Source organism: Peromyscus eremicus, chromosome 8a (assembly GCF_949786415.1).
Source record: "Peromyscus eremicus chromosome 8a, PerEre_H2_v1, whole genome shotgun sequence".
NCBI classification, from domain to species: domain Eukaryota; kingdom Metazoa; phylum Chordata; class Mammalia; order Rodentia; family Cricetidae; genus Peromyscus; species Peromyscus eremicus.
This window is the reverse complement of record NC_081423.1, coordinates 84,331,943-84,359,780: the sequence shown is the minus strand read 5'-3', so window position 1 is coordinate 84,359,780 and position 27,838 is coordinate 84,331,943. Positions and strand designations below refer to the sequence as shown.

Here is a 27,838-nt window from a genome sequence, read left to right as displayed (position 1 = left end):
AAGATCCCCAGCCACCCGCTCACTCAACGGTACCTTCCTACTGCTTCCTGAACACACACCTTTCAATTTCTCAGTTTCCTCAACTGAAGCGAGGAAATAATTTTGGTGTCTATATTTGGGGCTAATACCACGTATCCCAGGAGTATGTGGGGGCAGAGAGCACAATGGAAGCCGGCTGTTTTCAGCGCTCATTCCCTTGGTGGAGCCCCTGGACACAAGTCTTTTTTTTCATTCAGCCCCACCCCCTCCCACCCAGGCAGAATCTAGCCGCCTTCTTCCCAGCCGTACTTCTCCTCCCTCGCTCCTCCCCGTCCCCAGGGCAGCGTGCACCGATAAATCTTTCTCAGCACGCAGCATTGTTGCACCGGGTTGGCCTGGCTGCCGCGGGGTGCCTCACCCCCCCCCCCCCCGCCAGCCGCCCCCCGTTCGGCTTGCTAATGTCCCAGTGCAGCCTCTCCGCCTCGATCGGCTTTGAAGTCTCAGCCCCTGGCACAGTGCCTGGCACTTGCAGGGCGCTCAATCAATGTTTGCAAAATCGGATTCTCGCGGTGCGGAGCAGGTGTCCACCGGGAGCAGGCTGTGCGCTGGGCGGGGGCTGCTAGGGGGCCGCGGGGCCGCGCTCCGCCCCTCCGGGCCCGCGCCGCGCCTCCGCCCGCCCGCGCGCGCTGCCCCGACCCCGCGCGCCGCGGCAGGGAGGGGCCGGCGGAGGCGGAGCCAGCGGCGGCCGAGGCTGGCGGCTCCCGCGCGGCTCCGGGTCACCGATCCTAGATCCCGGCGCGGCGAGGTAAGAAGCGGCGCGCGGCACACAAGGCACCCGTGCATGGCGAGAGGGGGCCCGGGGACCCGCCCCTCGCGTGTGCGACAGCCTCGCGGTCCACCCTCCCCAGCGGGGGCTCAGTTCCCGGCCCGCGGTCCCCTTCGCCGCTCGGCGCTCGCGCATCCCGTGCGTCCGGCTCCTTCCCGCGCCGCTCCGCATCCCTTGACACAGCCACCCAGTCTCCCCCTCCTTCCCTCCGCCCGGGCGGGGGTTTCTTCCCCCAAGGCTAGACGCGCTTGAGGTTTGTCCCTCAGATTCTTTCCGAAAGCTTCTGGAGTCGGGGGAGGGGGTCCGGGGGGCGCAGCTGGAGGCTGCCGAGGGGTGAGCCCGGCGTGGGGGCGGGGGCCAGGGGCCGGGTACCATTCTTCTGGCTTTGGATGTGACTAGTGCTCCGCGCAGCGTGCTGGCTCCACGTCTGCCGAATGAATGAATCATGAGTCCTTGTCCCTCTCTGAAGGAGGACTTTTTTGAGGTCCACGTGCTGCAGAGCACCTGGGGAGTGGGCCTCTTGAGATAGGGTACTTGCTTCCGGTATAGCAGAAACTCTCACTTCATCTTCTCTCTGCCTTGAGACTGGAGGCTCCCTTTCGATTGGGGGCTGGAGGTGGGTTGGGGAATGGGGATTCTTGTAGGCCTTAACCAGGTACTTACTGAAGGGTTGTTGCGGCCGGGGACTTGAGCAAACGCTCTTAGAAGGTAGTAATAGAGAGGGCAGAGCTGTGGGCGAGAGCACCCTGCACAAGGCAGGGACTCTTGGCACTGCCAAGGTCAGTCTGGAAGAAGGGATCTGAGTACCTGTTCGGGCTCAAAAGTTACTTAGGGCCCCCAGCCTCTGTTTCTTCATCCGTAAAGTGGGGAGCATTGGTGTTTATCTTCAAGGTTTTGTGCATAGTCAGAAAATATAATAATGTTTGGCATATTGGGAGTACCCAACAAATCTTGCTCTCTGCCTACCCACTCTCTGAAAAAAAGTGACCAATTTCTTCTCTCCTTACATAGGTCATAAGCAGATCCAGGTGATGTGTGTTCATTGCTGAGTGACTCCTTTCCCACCCCACAAACTGCAGGGACAGCTGGGGACCTGCCAGGCACAGGCATGCCTGTGCTGTCTGAAGACTCGGGTGAGTGTCCTCCACCTGGGCTGCACCTGCCAGGCCTTCCAGGATTGGGGGGAAACAAGACAAAACAAAACATAAAAACAGGACCAGTGCTGTGGTGTTGCCTCTGGAAGCTGCTGCGTGCCCACCCTGCAGACCTAAGCCTGCAGGGAGAATGCTGTCGGTGGAGGATGCCTGAGAGAGTTCTCAAGGACAGGAAGTCCCGCTGTTTCTGGACCTTGCTTGTCTTGCTCTTCCTCAGGTTTGCATGAGACCCTGGCACTTCTGACCTCTCAGCTCAGGCCTGACTCTAACCACAGGGAAGAGATGGGCTTCTTGAGGGACGTCTTCAGTGAGAAGAGCCTCAGCTATTTGATGAAGGTGAAAACCCCCGCTCGGCCTCCCTCCCCATCCCCGAGGGAGGCTCTTCCCTGTGTCATCCCAGCCACTTCCCTGCCCCATGAAGGCTTTTAACTCACTAGGCAGGGCTTTCCATATACCCTGCTGTGGAGGGGACCCAGCTTGTGGCCCTAGGTGTCACCACAACCCTGGGTGCGGTGTGTGGTGTTCAAGGTAAAGCAGCAGAAATCATGTATCTTTGTAGATTCACGAGAAACTCCGCTATTATGAGAGGCAGAGCCCGACCCCAGTCCTGCACAGTGCCATGGCCCTTGCTGAGGATGTAAGTCCCAGATTTTAATGTTTTGATTCAAGGTGGAGCACCACTCCAGTCCCAGAAAATGCTCTTGCTCGCCTTGTAACCACTGCTTAGCTGGGGACATCAGAGGCTGGGAGCCTGAGGATGAAGAGGGAGGGGTCACTTCCTTTTCCCCCTTCTCCTCCTCCTTTATCCTGTGTGTGTGTGTGTGTGTGTGTGTGTGTGTGTGTGTGTGTGTCTGTGTGTGTGTGTAGTGCTAGGGATCAAACCCAGAGCTTTGTACAAGCTAGGCAAGTGTTGTATGGCTGAGCTGTAGCTCAAGTACTCCCTGAGCCTTCTGGCATCAAGGAGGGTCTTAGCCTGGGCCAGGAGATGATTCCTGCTGACGGTGTGATCTGGAGCAAACCTGTTCCCTCAGCTGTAAAATGAGAGCCTTGGATCCTGTCAGTAGCTCCCCACCTGTTCCTGGTGATATTAGTAGGTCAGATGGTGCCTTGTGTCTGGGCTTTGGGAGGCTGCCATGAAGTCTTGAATTCAAGGGACTTACGGTGTGTCCCTGCTGACTAGCTGTGGCATCTTGACTCCTCAGGGACCTGAGTTCTTGGGGTTTTTGGTTTAGCTATCTGGGTTGTTGACGTAGACTGACTCCTGTATAGGTCACCTAATATCCATCTAGTTAGCTCGGCTGTTTCCCAGAGAGTCTCAGACTAGAAGATGGCCCTGTGGCGGATGGTGTGGTCTGTGACAGACGCATCTGCTCCTCTACCATTGTGACCATTTGGAGTGGGTTACATCCCCAGGCTCTGCATTGCCAGCTTTGCTGCTAGCTGTGTGGCCTTACACAAGTCACCCAACCTCTCAGCCCCAGTGTCCTTGGCCATGGGATAGCCTAGTGTCAAGAGTACAGATGTCCGGCTGGATGAGGCTGGGTTTAAATCCTGGCTCTGCCACTGTGAGCTTTGTGATCCTTGGCAAGATTTGTCATCTCTCTGGGCCTCAAGATTCTCATCCTGAAATAGCAAAATTAAAGTGCTCATGGCATCTGGTTTGTTGAGAAGACCCATATAAAGCGACAATGTCCAGTAGGTTTACCCTACTACTAATGTGTGAGTGCTTCTGGTCCCTGGTTTGATTTTCCCCAGATCCTCCACCAGTCCTGGAGTGGCAGGTCTGACATGTTTCTGGGTGATGTAGTCATTCCTGAGAGGATCCTTGTGTCTGGGGCCCAGGGAAGAGGGCTTTCCCTTGGGGATTCCAGCAGGCTCCCGCAGGGGCACCCCAGCCTCCTGTCTCCTTCTCTTACAGGTGATGGAGGAGCTGCAGGCCGCCTCTGTGCACAGTGATGAGAGGGAGCTGCTGCAGCTGCTGTCCACCCCCCACCTCAGGGTAGTCACGCTGCAGTCCCTGCACACCCACGCAGCTGGGTCTCCTGGGATGGGGGTGGAGGGAGTGCTGGGTCCTGAGATGGAGAGGAGGAGGCTTCTGTGTGAAGGATCCTAAGTGATGCCCTGAGGAGGGGGGGGGGGGCGGCATTTCTTAGGCAGATGATCTTGATCCCCTTTCTACCCCTGCCCAGCCAAAGACCCCCTAACCCTGTGAGGGCATAGTACCAGCCCCTTTCCCTGGCTCTCTGGCAGGCTGTGCTCATGGTACACGACACAGTTGCCCAGAAGAACTTTGATCCTGTTCTGCCCCCTCTGCCCGATAATATCGACGAGGATTTTGAGGAGGAATCGGTGAAGATTGTTCGCTTGGTAAAGAACAAAGAGCCCCTGGTATGTACAGGCCTCTCCCCCCACATTCCTCTGCCTCTCGCCCCCAACCTGGAAAGCCAGGAAGGCACCCTCCCGAATTCACGGTGAATGACAGCCACTTTGCCAGGATGTCTCTTCTCTGTAGCACCTTTGGGTGCAGGACGCTCCTTTGCCTGGGTGGATGCAGCTAGCTCCTCTCAACTGTGGCTAAGCCATTTTGTGCAGTCCTCAACCTGCGTGGCTGTGTAGGGTGACAGTGGTCACCATGCTGAGAAACAGGTCAACAGACTCAGTCCCAGGGCCGAATGTAGCCTACAGCTTAATTTTGTTGTTTTTTTAAAAGCAAGGTCATGCTTATTCATTTGTCATGAGAAGTTGAGTAATGACAGCAGAGACCTGAGCCTCCCCTCAAAGCCTTAGTTACATATATTCCATCCTTTATAGACAGAGTTTGCTGCCTCGGCTCTGAATACCGAGGTAGTATGAGCGCAGCCATTCTCTCCTGGAAGCTGACAGATGAGTGTTGTTTTAGCCCCCTCCCTCACCCTCACCCCCACCCCCACCCCCGCCCTGCTTTCAGCAGTGAAGGACTGAGCAAAGAGGCGAGTTTATTTATCAGATGGAAGGAAGTGGTGGGTGCCCGGAGAGCTTAGTACTTGCCTCAGAGAACCCCCAGAGGTGACATTCTCTGGTTCCAGTTTTCCCAAGCTGACCTGTGATGGGTGAGCCATGTCTCCCAACAGATGAAGAGGTCTCCGTTGCCTCTGCTTCCTCGGACCTGTGCCCTGGAGCTGGCACACCTCCCGGGATCCCTCCGGGGCACTCACAGTGCTGGGGGTGGAGGTGGTTCAGAGAGGAACATGGGATGGGCAGCGATGGGGGACAGTGGGCCTCGGGAGGTGTAGTGGACAGCCTCTGTTGTCAGCAGAATTCATTTTCTGTGCTTCTCGTGACGACACAAATGCAGGAATAAGAAACGTGCAGTGTTTGCGTGGATAGTTAGTAACAAACGATGAACATTTATTGGACCCTTACTGTTTACATATCACATGCGTTTCCTTATGGGACCCTTATGACAACCCTTGAGTTAAATGCTCTCCCTCATCCTAGAGGCGGCAGACTCAGAGAACACAGGGCCTTCCTTGCTGAGGCCACATGATTTCTAGTCAGTGGCCGAGCTGGTTGTCTGGGCTCGGCTCCCCCGCCCTGCCCCCATCACTGTGCTGACATGGGCCTACTTACCTGGTACAGGAAATTGGGAGCTCATTAGTGCCTTTTTTTTTATCCCAGAAACCATCTCTATGTATGGCCAAATCCTGGTCCTGATGCTCTGGCGGGGGCATAATTGGTTCCTGTTGGCAACAACAGAAGGCCCAGGAACACTGGGGTTGGCTTGAGGCAGGTTGAGAATCTGCTAGCACATACTGTCCTCGCTATTAAATGTCTTTGTGAGGGATGAGGGCTGTGTTGAGACAGAGGAAACACTGGGGTTGGCACCATCAAAAGCTCCCCTCTTCTGTGAGGGTGGCTTTGAAGATTCTTAGCTTCTCTGATACCTAGTCCTTCATGTCTTATTTATTTATATAACATTTTAAATTGCATTTATTTGTTTTGTGCATGCATGTATGTGTGTGTGTGTGTGGGGGTGCCACAGCACAAGTGTTGACATCAGGGGACAACTTGTAGGAGTTGGTTCTCTTTCTGCTCCGTGGGCCCTGGCGATTGAAGTCAGGCATGGTGGGAGATACCTTTACCAGCTGAGCCATCCCACTGGCTCTGTTTAATTACTCTTCTTTTTGAGACAGAGTCTCAAATAGCTCAGGCTGGCTTCAAGCTCCTTATGTAGCTGAGGATGACCTTGAACTCTTAATTCTCCATTCTGCACCGCCTGAGTGCTTGGATTGCAGGCATGTGCCACCACACCCAACTCAAGAGGCCTAGTCCCTTGTGCAGAGTGGATCATGGTGCTTTGTAAGCTGCAAAGTGTGGTGTTTTCCTCATTCTTTCTTCCTGGTCTCACGGTGTTCTCGGCGTTGGGAAGGTCCCCACTGATCCACCTTCCCAAGGTGGCAGAGGTGTGCGGGGAGGGGGATGATGAAGGAAACGGTGTCGGTTGAGGCTGCCTTGCTGGAGCCTGTCTGTTCTTGTCTCTCACTCAGGGTGCCACTATCCGAAGAGATGAGCACTCAGGGGCCGTCGTGGTGGCCAGGATCATGCGAGGGGGTGCGGCAGATCGGAGCGGTGAGTGGAGCCCGTGGAGTGAAGAGATGCTAGCCTGGCTGAGATGGTGGCTCTCTGTCTCCACTCTAGGGTAACCTCTGTGGGGTTTGCTTCGCTTTGGGGAGTGTAGATGGAATTCTCAAGGTCCCAAGGTCAATAGGAATTTAATTGAAGCCTAATAGGCTTGGAGTTCTCACGGGTGATCAGGAAATGGCTCAGGCATTTGGTGTAGGCAGAGATTATAACACTTAAGCTTGGAGATGGGCTTAACTGGGGATTCCTAGCTGGGGTGGGGATGATCCTGGCCACCTCCAGTAGCCCTATCACCTTGTGAAACGGCTGTGGACAGGAATGTGTTCATGACCCAGATTAGTTTGGGTGGAAAACAGGTTGACAGCCATCGGTGCGTGGGAAATCTGGTAGGCAGGCCTCTCTGTGTAGGGGGTTGTTACCTTCCAGGTCTGCAAAGCTGACTGGAGAATCCTAGGCCTTACTTCCGAACACAGGCCCCCGAGCATATTGGTAACATAGGCTCTGATTCAGAAATCTGCACTCCTAATGGTGGCAGCGGCGGCGGCGGCGGCCGCTGCTGGCCCAGTGCCCACTCAGCAACAAAGAGGCCAAATCATGTCAGGACGATTGTCATTGAAGTGGTGGATACGTGCTGCATGTGGTGGCACTTGTGCCTGAAGTCTCAGCTGCTTGGGAGGTTCTGAGGGGACGATTCCTTGCATACAAGAGATCAAGACCAGCCTGGGCCACCTAACGAAAGCCTGTCAAAGTAAATAAGGAAACAAATAAAGCTAGGTTGAGTGGACTGCTAATTTGGTAGTAGGCTTGTTCAGAATGAATGAAGCCTTGGGTTCCATCTGCAGCACTGCATAAAACCGGGCATAAAACCGGGCATGGTGGTGTACCTGTAATCCTAGCACTCAGTAGGTGGAGGTAGGAGAATCAGAAGTTCAAGGTCATTCTCTGCTACAGAGTGAGTTTGAGGTCAGCCTAGACCACCTGAGTCTCAAGATGGATGGATGGATGGATGGATACATAGATAGATACACAGATAAATAGATACATAGATAGATTAGATTAGATTAATTGATTGATAGATAGATAGATAGATCGATCATAGGTAGGTAGATACATAGATAGATGGGGAGATAGATATGTGGGTAGATGGATAGATAGATAGATGGATAGATGGATAGATGGTAGATACATAGATGGTAGATAGATACATAGGTAAATAGACAGATACATAGATAAGTAGATACACAGATGATAGGTAGGTAGGTAGATACATAGATACATACATACTTAGATAAGTACTGGTGCCTTTAAGTTTCTTCATTAAGACTTAAGAAAGAAAGAAAGATATTCTTGGAGTGTGTCTGCAGTCCAGGAGAGTAAAGAGTTAATGATACTTTAAGAAAGCAGAGATAGTGGCTGGAGAGATGGCTCAGTTGGTAAAGTGCTTACCACGCAAGCATGAAGCCCTGAGTTTGATCCCCAGGACCCACGTAAAAACTTTGAATGTGGCCTCATACGCTTATAATCCCAGTGCTAGGAAAGCATTGGATCCCAGGTCCCAGGGAAAGCCTCTGTCTCAAAGAACAAGGTGGGTGGTGCCTGAGGGGAGATAATGTTGTCCTCTGGACTCTGTATGCATGTGTACACAAATATCCACACATCTGTATACCTAGACACTGTCTATCTCTCTCTAAGCAGAGGTGTGGCAGAAGACATGCAGCTGGCTTCTTTCCTTCCTTCCTTCCTTCCTTCCTTCCTTCCTTCCTTCCTTCCTTCCTTCCTTCCTTTTTGGTTTTTCGAGATACGGTTTCTCTGTGTGTAGCCATGGCTGTCTTGGAACTCCCTCTGTAGACCAGGCTGGCCTCGAACTCAGAGGTCCTCTTGCCTATGCCTCCCAAGTGCTGGAATTAAAGGCGTGCACCACCACCACCTCAGTGCAGCTTTCTATGCTGAAGCACTTGTGAGTGTGTGCTAGCCCTGTTACTTCTTAGCAGTGTGGCTTTGTCAAGACTGCTGTGTGTCTGGCTCTCAAATGTAGCTTGTCCATGGGAACCTCCTCAGAGGACGGTTTGACTTGGATGTTAAGTATGTGTCACTCTTCCCCATCTTTAGACCTGAATCTGTCCTGCAGTGGCTTCCCTGGTGTCCAAAGGCACGAAGCCCAGCGTCAGGGCCACCATTTTAGTGCTGGGCTAACTTCCATCCCTGTGTCTCCTAGGTCTGGTCCACGTTGGTGATGAGCTCCGAGAGGTGAACGGGATCGCCGTCCTGCACAAGCGTCCAGACGAGATCAGCCAGATTCTGGTCTGTGTGGCATGCCTGTACGGAGGGAGGTCTTCAGAGACCCAGCATGGGGGCTTCCCAGAGCCAGGGCGGACCTTGTCTCTGCTTCCCTGTTTGTGTGAGGATGGGGCAGACAAAATGGTTTGCAGCTCACCTGCCTCTCTCAGCTCTTCTCTTCAGCCTGGCCTTCCTCTTCACCCCAGCTCCTTTGTCTGAGAACCTTCCAAGTCTGGGGTTTATCCTAGTCCAGTTGACTTTCCTTTGTGCTAACATAGGGACAGAGAGGGTGTAGTTGTTTGTTTTGCTCTTTTTGGGGGCCTGCCACCCAGCTCCCAGATAAATCACACAGAGTCTTATTCTTTCTTATAAATGCCCGGCCTTAGCTTGGCTTGTTACTAGTTAGCTTTTCTTAACTTATCCTACTTTTTGCCTCTGGGCTTTTATCTTTCTTTGTTTCTGTATATCTTTTCTTTCCTTCTTATTCCATGTCTGGCTGTGTGGCTGGATGGCTGGCCCCTTCTTTTCTCGCTCCTTGATCCTCTCTTCCCAGATTTCTCCTCCTATTTATTCTCTCTGCCTTCCTGCCCCACCTATCCTTTCTCCTGCCTTGCTATTGGCCGTTCAGCTTTTCATTAGACCAATAAGGTGTTTTAGACAGGCAAAGTAACACAGCTTCACAGAGTTAAACAAATGCAACATAAAAGAATGCAACACATCTTTGCATCATTAAACAAATGTCCCACAGCATAAACAAATGTAACGTATCTTAAAATAATATTCTACAACAAGAGGGTTTTTCAGCTTGTGCCTGGTTATTATTAGCATGGAAGAAGGGTGTGAGGTACTTTATAACAGTGAGAAGATTCGGGGGATGGAAACAATGTCGTAGTCTGTTCTGGGGCAGATGAGGCAAAATGGAGATTGTGGAGAACGCCTCCGCAGCTGAGACTGGTTCATTCTTGGGTATCCTCCACTGACTTTGCTAACTTCTGATACAAATAAGATCAGCACTAAAGAGACAGGGCTGTCCTTCAGGCCCCCCCCCCCCCCGTTTGAGGTGGGAGGATGGGGTGGGGGATGACACAGATGTAGCCGGCCCTTTGGTGTTTATGTGTGAGCATCATCGGCTCCTGGTGTGGACACCAAACTCCTCATGCTTAGAGTGAACTTCTGTTCACTTGGGGGGTCATCCTGTTCTTCTTCCTGGGTCTTGACACTGAGGTGCGGGTCTCTGAAGGGAAGGGAACCTCATAGAAAGGTGGGAGTGGCCTAAGATCAGAGCTCAGGGACCAAGGACGGAAGTACTAATCAGACAGGACCCAGGATAATTTGACGGAAGTGGGTTATTAAAATAGCCCAAGAGAGGCTGGAGAGATGGCTTAGCAGTTAAGAGCACTTGCTACTCTTCCAGAGGACCCAGGTTCAATTCTAGCACCCACATGGTGGCTGACAATCATCTGTAACTCCAGTACCAGGGCATCTGATGCCCTCTTCTGGCCTCATAGGCATCAGACATGCAATTGGTACATAGACATACATGCAGACGAAACACTCATATACATAAAAAATAAAATTTAAACTAGCCCAGGGAACATCAAGAAGGGGAGGTCTTGGGACCCCTGAGGCCTGGAGCTTTGGGGAGCTGGAATTCAATGCATGCCTTGTCTTGAATTCTAATGAAAACCTCCAGTCTCTCTGTCCCATGAACAGGCACTGTATTTATTTCCTTACTTGTTCTAGCCCTGGCAGTCAATATCAACTGTCCTAGGCAAGCACTTGATTCTTAATAGCAAATTCCACAGGGCAGGGGAGTGGAAGCTGTCAGTTTGCCTTTCATTCTGAACACCCAGCTAGGAAGTAAGACAGACTCACTGAGCATCGGGTCTAGAAAGCCATGGGCCTCTGTTCCCCCTCCCTTCAGGCCCAGTCCCAGGGATCCATCACCCTCAAGATCATCCCTGCCACCCAGGAGGAAGACCGCTTCAAAGAGAGCAAGGTATGGGGAAGTGGGCTCCCGGGGCTTGCTCTACTGGGGCAGGGTGGGTGTTCTGAACCTTGCCAGGCTTTGGACACAGTCATCTGAATAGCTTGTGCATCTGGCCCTAGTAACCTCTCTCCAGCCGAGGACTTTAATAGTCCTAAGTGACTCACTGTACCCTGCTGTTTGGAAACAGGATTTTGCGTGGTGTGCTAACAAAAGACAAGCTTACTGTAATTGAAGGAGAAAATCTGGGCCATGGAGAGAAGGTGCTTAGGAACTGGATTCTGGACCAGTGAAGTAGCTGCCATTAGCTTGGTTGTCCGCTGGGCCTACCTGTGGTCCTGACCTCTCTGCTGGGCTCTCTGCCAGAGGGGTTTTACTGTAGAAGAGGAGGCTGTTGAACAAGTGCTGTGTGCTAAGTGCTTCTGGAAGACTCTGTAGCGCGAGAGACATCTCAGAAGGCGTTTTGGATTGGGTGCAGGGGTTAAGAGGGAGGTAAAGATGGTTAGAATTTCAGTGAGAAGGGTCAGATCAAGGCATCTATTAGACAAGAGCCTAGAGGCCCGTGGTAGGGAGCACGTTTTTGGGGGAATCTGGGAGAAAGTGCAGTGTGGTAGGGCTTGAGGGTTGGGTCGGAGGAGCATTGCTGGGGATGTGGGTTCAGCTGTGAAGGGCTCTGCACAACTCTTGCCTGGTTTAGGTGATCCTGTAAGCTGACCTTGGCTTAAGGGTTTGAAGGCAAACAGCTTATTGGGTGGGAAGTGACCTCAGGCTTCATGGGTAGGGAGGTAAGGGGAAGGAAGGGCAGGCAGTCCTGCTAGAGAGCATGCTACCCAGAAGTCACCACCTGCTGAGGGTGCCTGAAGCTTAATCCTGAAGGGCTTTTGGGATCAGAACATGCCTGTCGCTCTTCCCAGCCAAGAGCTGGAGAGATGTGTACATAACTCCTACCAGGCACTGGGGCTTTGTTCTTTGTAGTTCCTGACTGCTCGATTAGAGACAGCAAACTCCGCAGCCACAGGAAGTAAGTCCTCAGGCAAAGGGGTGCAGGTGCACCCTGAAGTCAGCCAGCAGGCACTAAATGTACAACCCTGGGGGTGGGAGAGCAGCCCAGAGCCCAAGAGACAGCCCCATCGTGGTAAGAAGCCTGTTTATTGGGTGTGTGGGGCGAATGCGTCACAGCACGCTCATGGAAATCAGCTGAGAACTTGCAGGGGTCAGTTTGCTCCTTTTACAATGTGGGTTTTGGGGACAGAACTCAGGTTGTCAGCAAGTCCCTTCACCTGCCGAGCCATCTCGCCTGCCTTGGTGAAAGGTCAAGGGCGTTGCAACCACCAGGGCGTTTTAAGAAGCTGTCTGGGCAGCCCAAGTTCTCCAATATGGAACCCCCACAGGGTCGAGACACACAGGCTGAGAACTGCTGCCCTGGAGGACAGGGGAGTGGGTGGAGGCCAGAGGCAGGGAGGCACAGAGTGAGGCTGTTTAGAAGCCCAGGTGGGAGATTATTGAGAATGGCAAAGGATATCGAAGAGGGGGGTATCGATTTGACGTTATAATGAATTTGAAGTTCTTGGATGTAAGGCAGAAAGGGGAGCAAAATGAGTTTTCCTGGGGGTGGAAGGAAGTGGGCCAACCCCAGCCCCGCCACCCTGTGCTGAATGCATGAAAGAACACACAGGACAGCCTCTGGCTCAGCAGAGATGCCAATGCTTTATTGATGAAGGACAGATGATTGGGAATAGCCAATGTCTTCACTGGCCTCTTGTTTTGTAGCCAATGTCTTCACCGGCCTCTTGTTTTGCAGCCAGTGAAGGACAACCTTCCCATGGCTGTTTCTTCCTAGCACCCTTGGGTTCAATCCCAGACCGTAAATGATATTGACCCCTGTGTGGGACCATAGCATCCTGTGTGGCTGATACAGGAAAAGAGCGTGGCACCCTGTCCCTTAGCCCCGTCCCCTTAAATCTCTGTGACCCACTGATCCCCCTGGATAGCCACTCACGGCACTGTAGTGTCTGTATTTGGGTGAGGGTGTCCGTCCCTACCTCAGAAGGTTCTTACTGCTGTCCACTGGAACCTTTTGTTTTTGGCACATGAGGAATCTCACTCAGGTGCATCTGAAGATGACCCTTGACCTCTTTCTTTTCCATGTGCCGCTGTAATAATGGGGCTACTTAGTCTAGAGCTAGAGTACTTGAATTCACAGCATTGTGAGACAAGTGAACCAAGAGGTGGGAGGCAGTTCTGTGTCCTATCCCACCTTCCCCAGAGAGGGGACTTGGTCAATTCCATGGCAGACAAGGCATGGTGGGGCTGTTGAAACTGGGTGCCGGTTACAGACTTGGGAAGTGAGGATGAAGTCGATCGGCCATGTAGGTTTTGCTGATGTTTGGGCTCCTTCCTCCCAGGACCTCCAGGGTCCTCACTTGCACAGATGGCGCCTGACTTCATCAGGAGCAGTTGTGGTAAAAGTTGCAATGGTTACAAATGTGCATGTGTTTGCTTTTCGTCTCCAGGGTGAGTTGTTACTTCGTGTGGCTGAGGCTCTAAGGATGGCGGGTCAGGGAAACATTGTGGTTGGAAAGAGAAAGCCAGAACGTGGGATTGTCTGCACATTTTCTTTTCTTTTCTTTTTGCATTTTCATTTTAAGTAAGGCTGTGTGTGTGTGTGTGTGTGCCACAATGCACACATGGAGGCCAGAGGACAACTTTCTTATAGGGGTTGCTTTTCTCCAATGGAGGAAACTGGGGGATGGAACCCAGGTTGTCAAGCTTGCATATGAAGCGCCTTTACCCACTGGCTCCCATTTTCTGACTCTGTTTTGGTGTTGGTGTTGCTGGGGATGGAAGCAGAGTCTCAGAGATGCTAGACCAGCACACTGTACCTCTGAGCCGTTTCCCAGCCCCTCCTTTCCCAGTTACCTACGGGTTTCTCGACTCACGTATCTCAAATGGACGAAGAACACGAAGAAACAAATGCAGGGTGTTTCTTACTAGCTTTCTGCTCTCGGGGCCAGTTGTGTTTTCTAACTATGAATAACCACGGTCATTATGTGGCCTGGGCCCTTATATAGAAAGGCCCCTCATAGCATCCCTTGCCCTACAGGTGTTCATGCGTGCCCTCTTCCACTATGACCCTCGGGAGGACCGTGCCATCCCCTGCCAGGAGGCAGGCCTGCCCTTCCAGCGGAGGCAGGTCCTGGAGGTGGTGAGCCAGGACGACCCCACCTGGTGGCAGGCCAAGAGAGTGGGAGACACGAACCTTCGAGCTGGCCTCATCCCCTCCAAGCAGTTCCAGGAGAGGTAGGTTTGGGATTCTGCCGTGGTGTGGCTGGTGGTCTGGGTACACGGAACCCCACTTCCCTCCCACCCCCATCCCCCACCCCCCGTCTCTGTCACTTCAGTTGTGGGGGAGCTCACTGTGGGAAATAGCAGTTGCTGTTGTGTCTGTTCTGGCCCCATAGCCAGTGGAGATGGCCATTTGAGATTTAAGTAAATATGTGGACATTTTCTTTTCTTTTTCACTATTGGGAATCAAACCCAGGACCTGGCTTTACCCCTGAGCTCAGTCCTGGTCTTTTGTTTCACTTTTCTGTTTTGAGACAGGGCCTCATTAAGTTGCTCAGGCTGGCCTTGAACTCATTCTTTAGCCCAGGATAGCCTTGACTTGCAGTCCTTCTGCCTCAGCCTCCCTACAGGCCTCATATCGGGACCAGCTAGAGATTTGAGCTGAGTTAATGTATACAGATGCCCCTTAGTATACTTTGGGATTGCTTCTAGAACCTTCTGGATACCAAAATCGATAGGTGCTTAAGGGCCTTGCATAGAATGGTGTTGCGTTTGCATATGACCCTCCACCCCCCACATCCTCTTGGTGCTATCATTCTCCTCTGGATGATTTTAGATGCCATATTGTAGTGGCTTGAATAAGAACAGCCCCCACAGGCTCTTGTGTTCAAATGCTTGGTCCCCAGTTGGTGGAACCCTCTGGGAAGGATTAGAAGATGAGGCCTTGTTGGAGGAGGTGTGTCACTGGGGTGGGCTGTGAGGTTTCCAAAGCCCAGACCGTGCCCGGTTGGTTTTCTCTGCCTTGTGCTGGTGGGTTGAGATGAGAGTTCTCAGCACTGTTCCGGCACTGTGCCTGCCTGCTGCCATGCTCCTCACCGTGGTGGTCATGGACTCTAACTCTCTGGGACTGCGAGCCCCAATTTAAACTCTTTCTTCTATATGTCGCCTTGGTCATGGCATCTTGTCACAGTGATAAAGGAAGACAGCTGTTCAGGGTGAGTGCCGTATGACAGCTTGGCATGCTGTGTTGTGTGGGGACAATGAGAAGAGATAAGTTCACAGCCAGGAGAGGCACAGGTGTGTTCTCCCCCACCCAATATTTTCGAGCTGCATTTGGTCGATTCTACAGATGTGGAGCTCAAGGACACGGGACCAAAGATTCCTTATAATATGAACTAACAGAAAGTGGATTGATAAACGTTCAGAAGGGGACTACTAGGAATTAAAAATTGCCCAGAGTCCTGCTGTGTCCGAAGAGCACAATCTGTTTCCCACCTGTGCTGTGTGGTGTGTGGTGTGTGGTGTGTGTGTGTGTGTGTGTGTGTGTGTGTGTTGCACACAGAATTTCCTCTTTTTAAACTTGAGATTTTGACATTAGCATTTCCTGTGTTTACATATTGCTCATATATAATCTTAATGGTTATGTGATATTTCATTAGGAATGTATACTTGATCTGGAGCTGTATTTGTTAGGATTGGTTTGGTTTGCGCTGTACGTCTTTTAAAAACGATTTCATGTGTGTGTGCGCCTGGGTGTACGTTATGCGCACCATGTGCATGGAGTGCCTGGGGATGTGGACATCAGAAGAGGGCATTGGATCTCCTATAGAACTGGGGTCACAGGTGGTTGTGAGCCACCATGTGGGTGCTGGGAATCCAACCTGGGTCCTCTGCAAGAGCAGCCAGTGCTCTTAACCACTGAGCCATCTCTCCAGCCCCTTTGCCATTTTTATTAATTTATTATCATTGTTGCTATTGTTGTTAGTATTTTGTTTTGAGGCTGGGTCTTGCTGTGTGGTACAGGCTGACCTTGAACTCATGGCAGGACTGTCTCAGCCTCTTGAGTGCTGGGATTACAGGTCCAAGCCTGCATACCTGGCACTTGTGTTAGGCATCTTACCTCAGCTGTGAACCCTTGCTCTGCCCTGAAGGAGCTCACAGTGCAGAGGACAAAACAGGTCTTCTTCCAGCAAACGCTTTATGTAAAGGTGACTGGTGTGAGGGACGTTTTCTTTGTGATCTCGTACCAGGAGCATGCACTCTTGTCCGGGCATGCAGGGAAGGCTTCACAGAGGAAGAGTCATGCCTGAGTACTGTTTGACTGCCCTGTGGCTGCCCCCTAACGTGGGCTACAGTTTTTCTCTGTTACAGGTTGCTATAGTGATCGTGCACACAGAAGGGTTTGCAGGTCTCACTGTCTTAGAGGTGGGAGAGAGCTCCTACCTCTGTTTTATTGTTTTTATTTATTTTTTGCACGTGTGTATGCGTGCACCCGTGCACTTGTGTGTGCATATATGGAGGCTGGGGGTCGTATCCAGTGTCTTCCTCAATTGCTCTCCACTTACGTTTTTGAGACAGGGTCTTGAACCTGTCGCACTGATTTGACTAGTCTTGATGGCCGGTGAGCCTTAGCAATCCCCAGTCTCTGCCTCCCCAGAGCTGGCATTACAGATGTGCATCACAGCATCCAGGAGTTGTTTTGTTTCTTTAAATGGTAGGTGCTGGGGATCAAACTCGGTTCCTTATGCTTGCGTGGCTGGCACTTTACCAACTTTCTCCCCAGACTCTTGCCTCCATTTGAAATGTGAAATCTAGATGACGCAAGAGCCTTGGGGTGATGGGGGCACCAGGGTGGCCTGGGTGACTGCCTGTCTGACAACCGTATTGGATACTGCTGGGGAAGGCCACACCCTGCAATAGTGTATGTGGAAGATGTTAGATCAATGTCACTTCAGACCTATAACCTTCCTGAGACTTCTGCCGGTTCCATTTTTCCTCAGAGATGGGGAGGCAGGGTAGGGGGAGAGGCAGGAAGCTCCCTGCCTCAGGAGTCAGCCATGGTAGCCTAACCAGCAATGGTGACTGGGGGCACCAGCCAGCATTCCTTCGTGGGGCTTGTCTTGGGAAGGACAAGGCTTTTGCAGGCCAGGAGACTCAGTTTTTTCCCTCGTTATAAACTAGTCAGCTCTGTAAAAGTGCCCCCTCCTCTACCCAGGACTCACTGTGAAGCAGGAGGTCCTCGGCGTGCCCAGGTGTGCCCAGCTGTGGGATTCAGACTTTGGTTTCCCCAAGTTTCTAGAAGGCTCTCTTCAGCTAGTTCTCTGGTCCCGCTGATGATGTCCACTTGTGTCTCTGCAGGCGGCTGAGCTATCGGAGAACAACTGGCAGCCTGCCAAGCCCCCAGAGCGTCAAAAAGCCCCCCTGTGAGTGGACTGACGGAGGTGGGGTGCGGGAGGGGCTGAGGAAGCTGGCACTGGGTTAGACGGAGGAGCATCTGAGGCCGTGTCTAAGCCTGCAGAGGACGGAGAAGGTGGGAAGAAGTGTGGGGAGGGAGGGCAGCTGTCCTAGAGAGGAACTTCTATATTGGAGTCCACGGGTACCACTGGGAGCATGCAAACACCGGTCCAAGATGGTGTGCAAGCCTCTGTGGGTGTCTCTGTTTGGAAGAGAGTGCCAAGCTCTCTTTAGCTTCCCAAGGAACACTTTGATCTTGAACATTAACATTTGCTGATGGAATGGGAATCAGAGTGTCGATGCATGGCCTTATGCACCCTAGGATAGCTATGAGTGAACCCCAATTGTAAAATTGCTTAAACTATTATGATGGTTGGTGACTTTTTTTTTTTATAACTCAATCGTGTGGTCTCAAGTGTGAACTTTCAGATAATATTTTGTCTCAACATCACTCCAATGCACGTACCCTTCCCCAAACCCTGGGCCATGGATTGGACAACCCTGTATGGTCCAGGACAGTGTGGCCCAGAGAAGCCGAGAGGTTGGACACCCTTGCTAAGTGTCCTTGCACCTCTGTGATAGCATTGGGAAGATCAAGCAGAAGATGCTCATTAGACTTGAATTTGAGATCGACATAAATTGCATTCTAGTGCGTCCCGTAGAAGCATGTTAACAAATTCTCTGTGGCTGAGACGGCCTTAGCTTGTTGGTCGGCATTTATTGGATAGTCTTCTCTGTGCACCTTGCCCTGAAAACAGACTTGCCTACCGCCTTGCATTTTGGAATTTTTTAAGAATTATTGTTGGGTAGTGCCAGGACCAGTCCCAGGGCCTCGCACATCAGGCAGGCGCTCTACTGCTGAGCCTTTCCCTCTCCTTTGGCCACAGAAGCCCTGTGAAGTGAGTGGGAGAGCAACCTCACTCCCCAAGTGGAAACATGGAGGCTCGTAAGGTTTCCTGTTGGGTTTTAGAGGTCTTTCGGGCAGGTCTCAGATTAGATCCCTCACAGAGAAGGGCACTCCCCAAATCTACCCTCTGTTGTTAGTAGCGTCTAACTGAGTGAGAGTCCTGTTCAGGTACCTGCATTTTCCTAGCAGGTCTTAAATTCCAGAAAAGGGGGGAACAGGTCCTTTCCCCACTGTGGGACCTCAGAAGGAGTCACTCCATCAGCCATTGCCAACGGTCACGTTTCCAGGCAGGTGAGGAGGCTGCTGAGGAGATGAGCCAGAAGGCCACTTCTACTGGCCACACACTAGCTTTCTCTGGCTGCTAATGAGCCACACACAAGAAGACTAATTGGCAGGGCTGGAGCTTAATAACGCACCACCGCTCAGATCATAGGCCTGTTGGAGCAAGGGCACGGGGCAGATGGAGATCTCCTCAGGCTGCCGGGGCTGTGGCTGCCTCTCAGCCGCAGGGCTTCCTGGCTCCCTGCTCTAACGCTGTCCCATCTGTCTTTTATGCAAACTGCAGATGATCAGCCTTGTGACAAAGGTAGGCCTGGGGTCTGTCCCCGTGCACACGAGTGAGGCCCTTTGCTGTGGAGCCTCTGGGGCCGAAGGGGCTGGTTTTCCTCCCTGCACCTGGGAACCTGTGCCCGGATGTGTGGGGTGGGAATGGGCTTCAAAGCCTTAGGACCCCTCCCCATGTGTCTGGCATTAAAGGATGATGCTGTGACCCCAGTGCTAGGTAAGAGTCAGGAGACAGGAAGGCAGGGGCATGGGGGGGTGAGGCCTCCCATCTTATTATTCCTGTGTCCCATCTGGAACTCACAAAGACTGGGAGGGGGCTTCCTGGCTGGAAAGGTTATTGGGGCCTATTATGCATGGAAAACAGAGCGACACAGAAGAGCTGGTCCCAGGGCCACCAAGAGATAGACTTCTCTAGAGCTTCCCCGGATCACCGTCCCAGAGGGCTCTGCCTGGCTACCTAGGGGCTGGGTCCCTGTGGGCTTGAGGATGTGTCCAGCGTGACTCGCCTCTCTCTCTCTCTGCTTGGTTTCCAGAGACCTGTGACTGTGAAGGGTACCTCAAAGGGCACTATGTGGGTGAGTAGCAGGCTGTCCCCTGGCATCCCTCCAAGCTCATGCACAGGCCTAGGCTCCAGAGCCTGAGATCCAAGCCCCGGCAACCTGTCAAGGGCTGCTGAGGCTGGGGGGCCTGCATCTCATTGCCAACAGTCAGCCTGTAGGAGGCGGTGCCCACTCAGACCCAGGGCCTGCCCCCGCGGGGCTGGAGAGAGACACAGAGCCCCGTATTGACACTGATACTGTCATCCTCGTTGTAATCGGAGTGTATCAGTGTGAACCGCACCTCCACACACAGCCATGGGATTTTTGTTTTCCCAGTGGTTCCCCTTCAAAGGTCACAGAAGACAGGCAAATGTCTCGCAGTGTTTATTGAGATGTGATTACAAACTCACGGAATTAGACAGAGAACTCCTGGGCGCTCCACACCAGACCTGGGGATTTTTTTTAACTCTCCAGTGTCTTTCTTATTTCCTTTTCTGCTGCCTGTCACGTGAGAGTTAATGTACACATCCTGTCCCTTTACTCCCTGAGCACCTCAGTCTGTGTTTCCCAAGGACAAGGACATCCTGTAACAAGACTTCAGGATAGCGATCAAACCTTGGACACTTCCTCTGCGTACAATTCTATTGTCTTATGTGCAGTTATTAAAATGTCACCCGCTGTCCCAATAATGTCCTTCATTTCCCCCGGTCTGGGATCTAATCTAGAACCATCCACCGCCTCTGTACATCCGAGTTCCCATTTTACAGATAAGGAAATTGAGGCTCAGAGAGATGAAGAGACTTATTAACTAAGGTCAGTCACATGTCAAGGAAAACAGTGACCTCCAGCCCCAGTCTCTGGGTGTGGGGCCCACCCTTTCTTCATATTAGCGTGCTTCCTGTGCTGACCCTCCAGGGCAGGAGGCTGGGCAGCCAGGCACCCAGCCCTACCTCCATGCCTGGCTCCTGGAGAAGGCCTTTACTGGGGAATCCCAGAACCAATGTCACCTTGTCCTTTTGCTCCTCCCCCAGCTGGTCTTCGGAGAAGCTTCCGGCTAGGCTGCAGGGAGAGGCTGGGTGGCTCACAGGAGGCAAAGGTGCCCTCAGGAGCAGAGTCTCAGGAGCTGCTGACCTACGAGGAGGTGGCCAGGTACCAACAGCAGCCTGGGGAGTGGCCCCGCCTGGTGGTTCTGATTGGTAGGTGACATCCTGAGTTTCTAGTTAGGCTGGCTTCCTCAGGAGTGGTGGGGAAGGAGTTCCTTAGGGACTGAGTCAACCTCCCCTTTGTTCCAGGATCTCTGGGAGCCCAACTCCATGAGCTGAAGCAAAGGGTGGTGGCTGAGGATCCCCAGCACTTTGGTGTTGCTGTTCCACGTAAGAGGGCTTGAGTGTGTGTGTGTGTGTGTGCAAGTGTGTGCAAGCAAGCGCGCATGCTCGCCCACACGTGCTTTCCAGGGACTGGATTCTTCATGCTCATCTTGACCTTTTTGGTGTTTTGGGTGTGAGAGTCCACTGAGACCCTCTGAGACAGCTGGAGCACCTCCTGCCTTGTGTCTGGCTAGGAGGGAAGTGAGTCCAGAGCACACTGGTCATGAAACCACAGAGCTGGCGAGGTGGGAGATACTGCCAAGTACTCTGCTGAGTGGGGAGGTATTGCCGTGGCTAGAGGCTAGCTTGGCTATGACACACTCCTGGGTATTGTCAGTGGTTCTAATCCCCAAGGCAGTGGCTGCCAAGACTCAGTAGGTGTGGGTCCTGGTTCTAGAGGAGGAGAAGAGAATGAGAGCCCTTACATGTGGAAACTTGGCTGCCCCCTATCGGAACTTCAGAGGAGAGGTACTATAATACCACACTGAGGAGGAAGGTGTCAAGGCTCAGAGAGGTTAAGTAACTAGCCCAGCATCACACGCGGGAAAGGGGGTGGAGCTAGGCTTGGAGCCCAGGCAGATGATCCTAGGTCATTCCTAAGTGGATGGCAACATGGCCACTTACCATGCTCCTCATGTCCTGTCTCCCTATACGCCTTTCCTCATTCTCTGTCTGTCTGGCCCTGAAGGAATGCAGTGTGGATGTCTGGTGGCCACGGAGAGGGAATGTTGTGGGCCAAGAATGATCTTTTCCAAAATATTCTGGGGAAGGACAGCTACAGAGACTTTCTTAGATAGCATTGCTCTTCCTGGTCGCCAGGCCAACAGCCCAGCCCATGCCGGTCAGGATCATCTTCTAGAGAGCATTGTCGGAAATGGAAGAGACTTAGGGGAGGTGGTGGGGCTGTGGAGGCCATGCTGGAAGTGCAGTTCTGAGAGCTTTTGGAGGTCCCAGCTTTTAGGTCTCAGGTGGGTGAAGCAGAATGTCAGGACTTTTACACACACACACACACACACACACACACACACACACACACACAGAGCTTAAAGCAGGGTCAAATGTATTTGTGACCTTGGCTCTCAGATGAGAAAATCTAAACCAAAAGTCCAACAAGATGCTTTTCAGAGGGTATTTAAAAGCCCCAGCATCAAGAACAGAGCCCAGCAGGGCAGCAGAAGCCTGTGCTTGGCACAGAACCAAGAGATTGTCTCTGGCTCTGACTGGCTAGGTTTTGGGGCATGGTGCTAACTGTCTCTGGACCTTGAGTTCCCCAGCTACCAAATAGTATTCCCTGGAGTCTGAGGATGAGGCTCAGTTGTAGAGAGCTTGCCTAGCATCCCTGAAGCCCTGGGTTTAGTCCCCAACACCACATCATCTATGTGGGATGGTGCACATTTGTGACCTCAGCACTCGGGAGGTGGAGGCAGGAGGATCAGAAGTTCAGGTCATCCTCAGCTACATCATGAGTTCGAGGTCAGCCTGGGAGACAGGAGACCCTGTCTTTAAACGGAGGGGGGCTTCTTTTGCCTGTATTGAAGACTTGGACCATGTGAGGACCCTTGATGAATGCAAGTGGCTGATTCGTGCAGAGGTCGGGGATGAGCTCTGGGGCAGGCACACAGGCTGGCTGATCTTCTTGGCCCAGCAATTCTTCTTTCTTTAAAAGACACCACCAGGCCCCGGAAGAGCCATGAGAAAGAAGGGGTGGAGTATCACTTCGTCTCCAAGCAAGCGTTCGAGGCTGACTTACATCACAACAAGTGCGTTGCTTCATGAGCCTGTGGGCCCTCTGGTAACCGTGTGTCTCCGTGATCACCCATTTGTGTGTGTGTGTGTGTGTGTGTGTGTGTGTGTGTGTGTGTGTGTGTGTGTGAAGTTGGGGCTGCACAGAAACTGAAGTCTCTCCCCTTTGTTGGTGTTTTAGGTTCCTGGAACATGGTGAATATAAGGAGAATCTCTATGGGACCAGCCTGGAGGCCATTCGGGCTGTTATGGCCAAAAACAAAGTTTGCTTGGTGGATGTAGAACCGGAAGTGAGTTCCTGGGCCATCTGGGCATGCGAGTCTATGGAACTTATAACCCAGGGTGGTTATCCGATCTACGGAACGCTTGAGATCAGTCTAAGGAAGTTTTAGCTCAGAACACTGATGTTAGGCATGCTTGATCCTCTCCTTGAGAATTGGATGAAAGCTTGATAGAGCCCCAAACAGGCCCTGCTGTTCTCAAGTACAGGATTAATTGGAGGTAGCTCAGCCCTCTGAGTAGCCCAGATATTCAGATATCCTACATGGAGCATGGTGGCACATGCCTGTAGTAGCAGAACTGGGGAGGCTGAGGCAAGATGATGGTGAGTTTGAGGTCAGCCTGGGCTACACAGTAAGTACTGTCTAAAAAAGGATAGGGATAGGTTATAGAGATAGCTTAGCAGCTCAGAGTACTCCATGATCTTCCAGAGGACCTGAGTTCAGTTCCTAGTACCTGTGTCAAGTGGCTTACCACCTGCAACTCCAGTTCCAGGGGGATCTGACACCCTCTCTGGACTCTGCTGGCATTGCACTCGCGTGTGCACACACCCACACGCAGGCACACACATATATGCAATGGTTTAAAAAGTCCCTGGCTCTATTTGGCCAATTGTTCCAGGACAGAAAATTATTAGTGTGTGTTCACAGGCCACACTGTTGTTCTCCTTCCTTGCCAGTTTCCTGCCTCTACTGGGACAATTATATGTAGTGAAGGAGAGGTCCCGGGGAAGAGTTGGGGAACAGCCTGACCTGTGCAGAGCTTCGAAGCCTGTCCCAGTTCCCCACAGCTGGAGATCGGCAGGCTCCGCAGGCATCTGACCATCTTGACCTTGTCTTTCAGAAAAACTCCCTCGCTTTGAACTCAGCATAAGGATTTTTTTTCCTACTACAGGAACAGTGTTTATGTTATGGTATAAACTGTGAGCTTTATTTTACCTGAGTCGGCTTGAAACACATTTCTAAAAGCACATTTTGCCTGGAAGGGAACACCTCGCTTATTTGTGCTCCCTGTGAGTTGAACTTCATGTCTGGAGACTGGAGAGATGGCTCAGCAGCTAAGAGCACATACTGCTTTTGCAGAAGGCTGGAGCTCAGTTCCCAGTTTTCATTCGGGGTAGCTCATAGCTGCCTGTAATTGCAGCTCCAGGGGGTCCATCGCCCTCCTTGGGCCTCCTCAGGCACCTGCTCTCATATGCAGGTGTGAGTGGGTGTGCTTTTACAAAGGACCTGGGTTCACTTCTTAGCACTACATGGTAGCTCACAAACTGTAACTCCACTTCTAGGGGATCCAACCCCATCTTTGGGCCTCCGAGGGCACCAGGCACACACAGGCAAAACATTCATCCACATAAAAATAAAATAAATCTTTTTAAAACTATCAAAATACAAATGTCGAAGATTTGTTTGAAACCCTTATTTTATTTTTATGTGGATGAGTGTTTTGCCTGCCTGAATGTCTGGGCACTACTTGTATACAGTGCCTGAGGAGGCCAGAAGACAGCATTGGATCCCTTGGAACTGGAGTTAAAAATGTGAGCCACCATGTGGGTGCTGGGAAATCGAAATTGGGTCCTCTGGAAGAGCAGGCCAGCCAGTGCTTTTGAGGGCTGAGTTATCTCTCCAGCTCCTCCAAGATTTTCATTTTTTTTTCCCCCAAGACAGGGTTTCTCTGTCCACAGAGAAACTGTGTACAGCCCTGGCTATCATGGCTTTATAGACGAAGCTGGTCCAGAACTCACAGAGATCCTCCTGTCTTTGCCTCCCGAGTGTGTGCACCACCACACCCAGGCTCTCAAATATTTTTTAAAACAAGATTTTATTGATTTTTGTGTGTATGCAGATAGGGCATAGAAATTCAACACCAGTGTTTACAGATAGAGGCCTTTACCCTGTGCAGGAGGCACACTCTGTTAGCAGTGTGATGTGGGAAAGCAAAAATCTGTGCTTGTTTCAAGTGACTCCATAGGTCATCCCTTCATTTACCTTGCAAACCTTTGCTTCTTTGAATATCAGAAGGGGGTCTGTGGAATGGCCCAGTCACACACAGCGTAGGCAGATTGATGGTGGATGACTAAAATGTAGCACACTGCGCCTCGTGCCCTTGGCTCAGCTATGGGCAGATACAAAAGAGCCCAAGGAGGTTAATTGACTTGGAGTGTCTCAGCTAAGAGAGACTGAGCTGAGGTCTGGATGTCTCCACTCTCCTCAAACAAACTGTCTGGCCCAGAGGAGTTCAGTGTCAAAGTGAAGGATGAGAGAATGTGGCTAGTCTGCCTGGTAGAAGTCCATCGTCTCAGTACTGACCACTAGGACCATTGCCGTTGAGGACAGAAGCCTAGGAGGACTGAGCTTTTGGAATGAATGTGTTGCAAAAAAAGCGTATAATTTTCTGGGACTTTTGTTTTAGGCACTAAGACACCTGAGGACCCCTGAGTTCAAACCCTATATTATATTTGTGAAGCCTGCAATTCAGGAGAAAAGGAAGACGCCGCCTGTGTCCCCAGACTCTGAGGACACAGCAGCTCCGCTTGTAAGTTTCAGGTTGATCTTGACCGTTTCTCCTTTGAAAGGGTACACCTAGCTGACTATGGATTCTCCGAGGAAGAGGGACAGAGGGCATACCTTCTGCATAAGGCTATCTTTCCCTTTTATAAGACTAAGACAAGATGATCACATAGCCAGAAGGTTCCAGGTGGGTGGGGACCATGCCTTCTAATCCAGGCAGGGTGTCTTTGCCTGGACTCACCACCCTCTATAACCTCATGTCAACATCCTCCCCTAAAAGGGAACTGAGAGCTGTCAGGGGCCCTATGTGAGTGCAACGGACTACACTCGGCTGTTGAATTTCTGAGTCAAACCCAAGTGTTGCATGTGTGTATGGAGTGTGTATGTGCAGGTCATATGTGCAGGATGTGTGTGTGTGCATGTACACAAGTGTAAGTATGGAGGTCAGAGGTCAGCTTTAGGTGTCTTTCTTCAGGAGTTACCACCTTGGTTTTTATTTGTTTTGTTCTGCGTGTGTGTGTGTGTGTGTGTGTGTGTGTGTGTGTGTGTTTGCGCACACGTGCACACTCTTGCTTGTAACAGTGGACAAAACGGGACTGAAGGCCCAGGAGCTGTGTGGAGACACTTCAGAGGGCTTCTGAGTGTGCAAGTAGCCCTGGAAGAGAGATTGTAAAGCACCTCCCTGAGGAACCTGGGTTTTTCCCGCTTGACAGATAGAAGAAGAAATGAGCTCAGTATATTCTTAGGTTTCCAGCATTTAAATAAAAAAAAAAAAAAGTCTGGGCCTTCGTCACTCATCCCGGAAATTACTGATGCCCACAGAAAAGTGGCAGAAAGAATTTTGGAAGTAGGTCTCCATGGAGGAGGCTAGGATTCCACCCTCCCATATGTCAGTGTGAAAACAGGTCCCTAGAAGCAGAGAAGGCAACAGAGGACTGCAGAGGGACAGAAAGGGACGTAGGTGAAGCCAGCGACAGATTCGATGTTGTGTTTTCTCGAGTAGACCTGCCCCTTTCTCCATGAAGCAGGCTCGTTGTCTGTGCTACACGATTGAAATTCCAAATCCTAGGGACTCTGCATGAAGCACCACCAGGCTGGGTAAGGCAGAGTTTTGTGCAGATCTTAGTGCTAGGCTTGGAAAGGCAATGAGGTGCCCTAGGAAATGGGGAATTTGAGCAGAGTTGTCCCAAGGCTCTCTTAAGTCATTCTTCCTTCTCTAGCCTGCTAACTCAGCCCTGGTGTAAAACAAAGAATCAATGGCTCCTTATGAATGAAAAAGTCAACACAGAGGATGCTTATAAGTGTATGTGGGGGGCGGGGTGTTGAGGCCAGAGGCTAAGGTCAGCTGTCTTCCTCTCTCCCTTCTCCATCCTATTTTTGAGGCAGGGTCTCTCTGAAACTGGGGCTTGCCATTTTGGCTAGTCTGGGCTGGCCAGCAAGCCCCTGGGATTTACCTGTCTCTGCCTGACCCTGCTCTGTCTGGTGTTGGGGTTGTAGACGCGCACCCACCCAGCTTCTACACGGGTGTGTGGGATCTGAACTTGGGTCCTCATCCTTGCGTGGCAGACACTCTACTTAATGAGCCATCTTTTCAGCCCCCCTTTTTTGTGTGTGTGATGTTTAGGATTGATCCCCAGGCCTCACATACATTAGGCAAGTGGTCTGCCACTAGTCAACAGACCTCTATTTTTTGGATACAGGGTCTTGCTTTGTAGCCCTGCCTGGATTGGAACCTATGATCCTCTTGCCTTAGCCTCCTAAGTGCTGGGATTACTGGTGTGCACTGCCACAGCCAGCTTCACACCTCTTTGGAAACATTTTTGGGTCAGTCAGGAATATGATGCTGACATTTATACACAGATATAACAAGGCACCCCGAAACAATGGTTCTCAGTTCAGAGGTCCTCGGGATATTTTGTAAGTGAATGATTGTGTCTGCTGCCCATTGATTTCCTTCTATGTGATATGCTTCTACTACACGCTACTCTCATGCTCACGGTTAAGGTTATCTATAGGACACAGGCATCCATTTGGCACATTAAATAAATGCAGGTTCTGACAGGGGAGTGTTCCTCCAGACTCCATACTGTCTCTTTCCTTGCAGGATGAACAGCAGCAAGAGATGGCCGCCTCTGCCACCTTCATCGATCAGCACTATGGGCACCTGATAGACACTGTGCTTGTGAGGGAGGACCTGCAGAGCATCTGCAGCCAGCTCAGAGCTGTCATAGAGAAGCTGAGCAAGGACACTTACTGGGTACCCATCGGCTGGGTGAGGTAACTTCATCCTGTAGCATCCAGTCTGGAGGGACCTCGAAGACCACATTGTCCAGCCTCCCTCATGTATTGTCAAGGAATCTCGAGTACAGAGAGGGGCAGGATTTCCCACAAACTCTCGTCACTGAGTATTAGTGGGAAGCCTTGTTTGGTGTTGGATTTTTGTCTCTCTTTTTGCACTGCACCTCTTCGTGGGCTGAGTTGAAAGGGGGTGGTTCACAGAACAACATGTTCATTAAAGTCTCGCAGGCAAGTTGGCCTTGATTCTTTGTACCAAAGCTATGAAGCCACTG

General features: G+C 51.6%; 1 protein-coding gene across 2 annotated transcripts; it reads left to right on the top strand.

Moving 5' to 3' along the window:
* Nucleotides 1–697: 697 nt before the first annotated feature.
* Mpp3 (MAGUK p55 scaffold protein 3) lies at nucleotides 698–27,798 on the top strand. Of its 2 annotated transcripts, XM_059271863.1 has the most exons (19): nucleotides 698–784; nucleotides 1,817–1,938; nucleotides 2,177–2,295; nucleotides 2,519–2,596; nucleotides 3,878–3,958; nucleotides 4,210–4,347; nucleotides 6,486–6,567; nucleotides 8,795–8,880; nucleotides 10,781–10,855; nucleotides 13,947–14,143; nucleotides 17,267–17,331; nucleotides 18,835–18,855; nucleotides 19,367–19,408; nucleotides 20,404–20,568; nucleotides 20,665–20,745; nucleotides 22,406–22,499; nucleotides 22,664–22,772; nucleotides 25,171–25,293; nucleotides 27,373–27,798. In XM_059271863.1, the coding sequence occupies exons 2-19, from the start codon at nucleotides 1,914–1,916 to the stop codon at nucleotides 27,547–27,549; spliced, it is 1,758 nt and encodes a 585-aa protein (XP_059127846.1). In that variant the 5' UTR covers nucleotides 698–784; nucleotides 1,817–1,913; the 3' UTR covers nucleotides 27,550–27,798. The 2 variants fall into 2 exon arrangements, with proteins under 2 accessions (XP_059127846.1, XP_059127845.1); XM_059271862.1 differs by lacking the exons at nucleotides 698–784; nucleotides 1,817–1,938; nucleotides 2,177–2,295; nucleotides 2,519–2,596; nucleotides 18,835–18,855 and adding an exon at nucleotides 18,459–18,560 and having other exon boundaries at nucleotides 3,863–3,958.
* Nucleotides 27,799–27,838: the final 40 nt, after the last annotated feature.

Excerpts from the sequence above, each read along its gene's own strand:
- Mpp3 (XM_059271863.1), top strand. The coding sequence starts at position 1,914 with ATGCCTGTGCTGTCTGAAGACTCGG. Across the intron at positions 2,296-2,518 it reads GCCTCAGCTATTTGATGAAG|ATTCACGAGAAACTCCGCTA; the intron begins GTGAAAACCCCC and ends GTATCTTTGTAG. Across the intron at positions 18,856-19,366 it reads TGATCAGCCTTGTGACAAAG|AGACCTGTGACTGTGAAGGG; the intron begins GTAGGCCTGGGG and ends CTTGGTTTCCAG.